We start from the raw sequence: 6192 nt of genomic DNA, 5'->3' as shown, positions 1-6192 counted from the left end.
AGTCCGGAGCGACACCATCAAGTCGCTCTGATCTCCCTATCAGAGCGACCTTACCACAGCGATAGGGAAGAGCCGCTCGCGTTTTCATCACCCGGAGACGCGAGAACGAGTCCGGAGCGACCTCTCGCAGCGAGGTCGCTCCCGAAGCATGGAGCGACTTGTCGGAGCGACGAGCCGAGGTCATTTCATTATGCACGTTTTTATTATGCACGTAATTCTGTGTTCTTATATCTATTTTCTGTGTTTCTCTACATGATTAATCTGAAATCCAACATGGGTTTAAGAGGAATCATGGAGATTAGTGAGTAATCACCTTTTGAATTCATGGGTTAGGGAGATTAAGGGTGATTAGGTTAGAGCTAGGATGTTTTAGTGTAGATCATTCATATTTCCTTGCTAACAGAGTGAACATAATGCATCTTCTGAGTTGGCCACTCAGTTGTTGATCCTTAGGCATTTCTCACCCGAAAGGTGTTCGAGGAAATGTCCGAGACAACTCTTCTAAGCTTTTAGCATACATTGCCAAAGACATTTATTGTTAGAGGTGCTAAGATAGCCATTGGACTGGCTAGTTATGATTGCTTTCATATTATTCAACCAAAGACATTTGATGTTTGAATTGTGTTAGTAAATGAACATTCATCTAGACATAGAGTTTGTTTAGGATAGTGTCTAAGCTTAAGGTTGATAGTTTGATTGATCGTTTGCCATCCTTAGTTCGAAACTTGATCACCCGAGGTCTAATCCCTATATCCATGAGTTCTCTTTTCCCATAGTTAAGAAAGTATCATTTAGTTATTCCTTTTAGTTAGTTATAGTTTAAAAACCCATCTAAATCATTGGTTGCACTTAGATTAAGTGATTACTTGCATTCTCGGTGCTTTGATATCTCTCAGAACTGGTTCGATAATCTTTTATACTACAACATTTGTCTTGGGAGCCTTGAAAACTCCTAACATCAATCTCTTAACTCATGTCTAGCTGATTCCTCAATGCCGTGCCCAAATTGGATAGAGGACTTATCGAAATTTATAAGCTGACCTGATACAACCTCATATTCCTTTAAGATCCTAAGGACAGTGTGACATTCATCATTTTGAGCTTTACAGAAAAAGAGACTATCATCCGCAAAAAGCAAATGAGATATCGATGGACATGCTCTAGCTACCTTCATTCCCGTTAAAAGTTTCCCTCTTTCCGCCTTTTTAATATTTGCAATTAAAGCCTCAGTACACAGGATAAATAAATAAGGTGATAAAGGGTCCCCTTGTCGTAAGCCCCTATGTGGGACGATAAGGCCCCGTGGTTGACCATTAAGTAGGACCCGATATTGAACCGATGATATACACTCCATCATTAATGTAATCCAATGAAGATCAAAGCCCATCTTCTGTAGGAAAGCCTTTATAAAATCTCATTCCACTCTATCATACGCTTTACTCATATTTGTTTTAATTGCCATATATTTTTTTTTGCATGCCTTATTCGTTCGTAATCCATGAAACATTTCCTGAGCGATAAGAATATTATCAGAGATTAACCTTCTTGGCACAAAAGCCGACTGGGTTTCTGAAATGAGGAAAGGTAAGCATATCTTCAATCGCTGACATAGAACCTTCGAAATAATTTTATGCCCAACATTACACAGGCTAATTGGCCTCAGTTCTGTCATTCTTGTAGGCCTCTCCGTTTTTGGGATCATACAAATATTAGTGATATTTAACCTCGGATCCAGAGTTCCAGTAACGAAAAAATTATTTACCATGTTCACCAAATCCTTCTTAATAATATGCCAGGAGTCTTGAAAGAAAAGAGCTGTCATGTCATCCGGTCATGGTGCCTTCTATGGATGCATCATAAACATGGCTTCTCTAACCTCATTCTCCGTCGCTACTCTCAACAGACATTGGTTCATCTGAGTAGTAATACCCGGTGGTACCTCTGTGAGGAAGTCATCAAACTCTGTTGGAGAAGTGGTAGTAAAAAGCTCTTCGAAATAGTGTACTGCCACGTTTTCCACATCCATATCCTCTGTAATCCAATTTTCCAAAGCATCATATAAACCCACAATCCGATTAGGTACGTGTCGTTGCTTAGACAGAGCATGATAGAATTTTGTATTGAGGTCCCCAGATGTGTACCACGTATTCCTACTTTTCTGGTGCCAATACTCTTCTTCATCTTTATATGCATCTTGCAACTTCTTTCAGACCTCTATAATATTCTCCTGAGACCTAAAATTATTTGTTTGTACCTCCTCAAGAGCTTTCTGTAACTCATTAATTTTGTCCTTTCCATAAGGAGGATTATTTTTCCGCCATTTAGCAATTTCGTGTCGACAATTACTAATTTTTTCTACTATCCCAGTTTCACTTCTTGCACTATAATCTGACCAGTCCATTGTAATTGATTCCAAAAGACCTTCTTGTCCAATCCATCTTTTATCAAAACGAAATTGCCCTTTTCTCCTGGTGACTTTATCATCCAGATAAGCCACCACTAGGCGATGATCAGAGGCCACCATCCATAAATATTCTGTATAAGAACATGGGAACAGAGTATGCCACTCCTCATTTGCTAAAGCTCGATCTAGACGACATCTTATCGTAACTGCCCCTTTTCCTTTTCCTCTTCTTCCTTGCCATGACATTTTATTTCTCCGAGCCGAAAATTCCAATAAACCAGTAATCCTTATCATATTATTAAAAGGAATGAATGAATCCGCACTCCGCAAAGATCCTCCATCATTTTCATGATTTTCAGTGATCTCATTTAAATCCCCAATGATGAATCAGGGTTCCGAACGTGCAAGTCCATTTCTAGTCAAACGTTCCCATACTTGTTCCCTTAACTTTGGAACATGATCACCATACACAAACGTAAGATAAAATCGTCTTTCCTTAGGCCACCGCTTCCACATCGATCATTATATTACTAGAGTATAAGACTTGGATCTGAGACTCATTGTTGTAAAAAGCGCTAAACCACCACTCCTTCCCACTGGATAAACCGTGCACAAATTATCAAATCCAATATGTGCTTGGAAGTCTTGAACAAATTTTGAGTCTTGTTTTGCTTCAGATAAAAATAAAAAATACGGTTTATGTTTATACCATATCTCCCTTAGATAGCTTATGGTCCACTCACTTCCCATACCTCTACAATTCCAACTAAGAACTCTCGTTTAAAAATATAAATAAACTCCCAAGAGCTAGCAAATTTGGGTTTAATGGTACCCTGAAATCCCAACCACCGAAACACAATAAGCCACCAAACTTTCAAACCACCCGTCATAGCAAACGCCTTCAATATGAAAATGATAAGCCTTTACCCTATTCCAAGTATATACATTGTTTCCAAATCCACCTCACCATTTAAATTGAATCCAATAAAAGCCATGATAGAAGAACCAAACATATGAGTCATTCTCTTCACGTAAAACAGATATATAATATGTGTAAACTTCTGAACCGTATACAATATCTGAACCGTATATTTCCAAAATGAACACTCTAAGCTTCTCCAAAAAACCTGTCTGCGACTGGTTTAAAGAGACCAGCCACAGCCCTCGAGTCCATGCAACAAGACCGTTCTGGTCTGTCGTGAGCCACATCCCAAAACCAAAAGACCACACAAGTACCAAATCCTTTACTTGTCTTCCAAGAACATCAAACTACAGAAATAATACTACATCAAGAGTACTATCCCGCCTGTTAAGATTTAGATCACTTCGCTTCAACAATGTGAACCAAATCCAAAAACCAAAACCAATAAATTTATTCCATACGTTCCAAGCACCAAGCAAACCACCACTTAATAAGTACCCTTTTAAAACCCAAACATACCATATAAAACTTAAACTGCTCATAGAGCTTATTGAAACAAAAAAAGAAACTAAAATTAAAATAACCAAACAACCTCATAACATAGTTGTCTTCAAATCACGCTGATCCATAAACATTTTAAGGCTTGGGTAGCTGTTTTGGGTGTGAGGAACCCTTTTCTTTCACTTTCTTAGCGCCACCTCCCTTGCGGAGACTCTGTTTAGCTGGTGCACGTTTGCGAGGCGACATGAGAACTTGAGCAAACTTGGAGTTGTTTCCACCAGAAACTGAGAACAAAGGCTTGCGCAGTCCCGGCTTCTTCTCCACCGCAGTTGCCCCCTTACCCTCTACAATGTCTCCAGTCATATCTTCTTCGACAACTTCTTTTGCCTCCACTTGGTTCATATCTTTTCCTTCTCTGTCTCTGAGATTCTGGAATTCATCATCAAGTTCCAGACCCGACTCTGTCTCCGTCCTAGTGTGATCAGTCTCTCCCAGTTCCATTCCCACCTCTCCAGAAAAATCTAAATCCGCAATGATCTTATCCTGCTCCAGCGTATTAGTTCCATCTTCTAAAAACTCGCTAACCAGATCCAAACCATTTTCCAACTCTCCAGTAATTAAAGTTACCTGATCAGGATCACCGGGGAGTGGAGATGTCTCCTGTGCAGGTCCTGGTGGGGGTATTAAACTCTTCTCCACTTCTTGTTGCAACCTCCCCCTATCACTCTCATCAAGCCAAATTTCTCCTTCTTCGCGTGGCTCCTCTCTGTTTCTGCGCACAGGACTTCTTTCACCTCGTAGTGGGTTTCTTTCACTGCGTGTTGCACGAGATGGCCGACTCCTCTCCTCCTCTGAGTGGCGCCTTGTTTTTTCCCACCGGGAGTTGCGGTTCCTGGAGCCTCCCTCCTCGAATTTGTTGTGGTTGCGGTTTGAGAAGGATCTTTTACTTCCACGTTCCGGCACCCTTTCCCATTTTGATTCTTGTTCCTCATACATCTTTCCTTTCCCCTTTCCTTGGTATCTCCTTGGATTCTTGTCATTCTCTTGATGGCCCCCTTCTCCATTGGTCACCACTCCCTTATAACTCCTTGCTCGATCATCTTTTCTGACCGCAGCACCCTCCCTACTCTCCTTCTTCTTCTCTGGGTTTGGATTCAAAGTACAGTTCCCCAAATCATGGCAGAGACTAAGACAGAGAGAGCAGTGCCCACACAGCTTCTCAAACTGCAAAGTAACGAGAGCCTCCTCTTCCTCGTAGTATTCTCCACCTTTGAAGTCCACTGTTGTCTCAAAGCACAACTCCTTGCGTCCATCTATGATCACCCGCATCTTACCATAATCAAGATCCACATCTGTAGTTTCACCAATAGCATCTCCAATGCTCTGAAAAGTTGGAGTTGACCAGAACTCTGTGGGGACTCCCTCAATCTTGATCCAAAAAGGAATCTCCGAAGGGAAGTCTCTCACCATCTATGGTTGCCATCGAGCTAGTGCTATCATCCAATAATCAAAGTGATATGGCTGCATCTCCAATACCACCACAATGTCTCCCTCTTTATTGAAATGAAACTGGAACGGTCTCATTCCCAGGTCTGTTCCCACAACCCTCTCTTCCACCTTCCAAATTTTCGGTAACATCACAAGCAGAGCTGTGACATCTTTCTCCACCGGGTTCATACATCTCCCGATCAGTCTTGGAGTAGCTCTTGATCAGATCAGAGTTGTCGAAATGAGGGATAGAGATCTTCAACCGCTTACCATTCCCCTCTCCACTCTTCCCGTCCCCACTCTTTCCGACAAGCTGAGCCTGAGTCATGATTGCCAATGCCAATAACAAGAAAAGAGAACAGTTTAGATCGTATGATATCATAGAAGAAACTGTGATACTTATAAAGAGTGAATCCCAGTTCCTTATATAATTATACGCATAGCTAAGTTCATCACGCCATAATCCTAATACATTAATAGAAAATCTTCCATAATTGATTCGATATATCTCTAACCAATCATCAAGAAATCTGTTCCGACATCCCAAAATGCCAAAGAAAATCCTATCGAGAAGCCAAGTATCTTTCTTATAATTATCGTATCGCATAATGATATTTCCACTTTCTATAACAGACGGCAGAGATCTCGTTTTGATGATAACGAAATTCATACCTCTTAATTCTTGTGCTTGATCCTCTAGATTCCGCATCCACTCTAAAGATCTGAATGATAACCATTTCCTAAAGAACCCAATCGTATCTCCATTCCAAACCTGTTTCAATTGAAACTCTGTCGAACTCGTTATTAGGTTTTTGATTCGCAGATCTCCGCTGAATCCCCATGATTTCCCATCTCCATATGATTCTCCTCGAATTGT

At 40.8% G+C, this 6192-nt stretch overlaps 1 protein-coding gene across 1 annotated transcript; it reads right to left on the bottom strand.

The window, feature by feature from the left end:
* Positions 1-3962: 3962 nt before the first annotated feature.
* Positions 3963-5297, bottom strand: LOC106323758. Its single transcript, XM_013761832.1, has one exon. The coding sequence runs from the start codon at positions 5295-5297 to the stop codon at positions 3963-3965; it is 1335 nt and encodes a 444-aa protein (XP_013617286.1).
* Between the last annotated feature and the right edge of the window lie 895 nt (positions 5298-6192).

The sequence above is a fragment of the Brassica oleracea genome, chromosome C2 (assembly GCF_000695525.1).
Source record: "Brassica oleracea var. oleracea cultivar TO1000 chromosome C2, BOL, whole genome shotgun sequence".
Taxonomy (NCBI): Eukaryota; Viridiplantae; Streptophyta; class Magnoliopsida; order Brassicales; family Brassicaceae; genus Brassica; species Brassica oleracea.
The sequence above is the reverse complement of the archived record's forward strand: the minus strand, read 5'-3'. Positions and strand labels throughout refer to the sequence as shown.

Bases quoted from the DNA above. Each gene is read 5' to 3' on its own strand.
- LOC106323758 (XM_013761832.1), bottom strand. From the start codon at position 5,297: ATGGTGAGAGACTTCCCTTCGGAGATTCCTTTTTGGATCAAGATTGAG.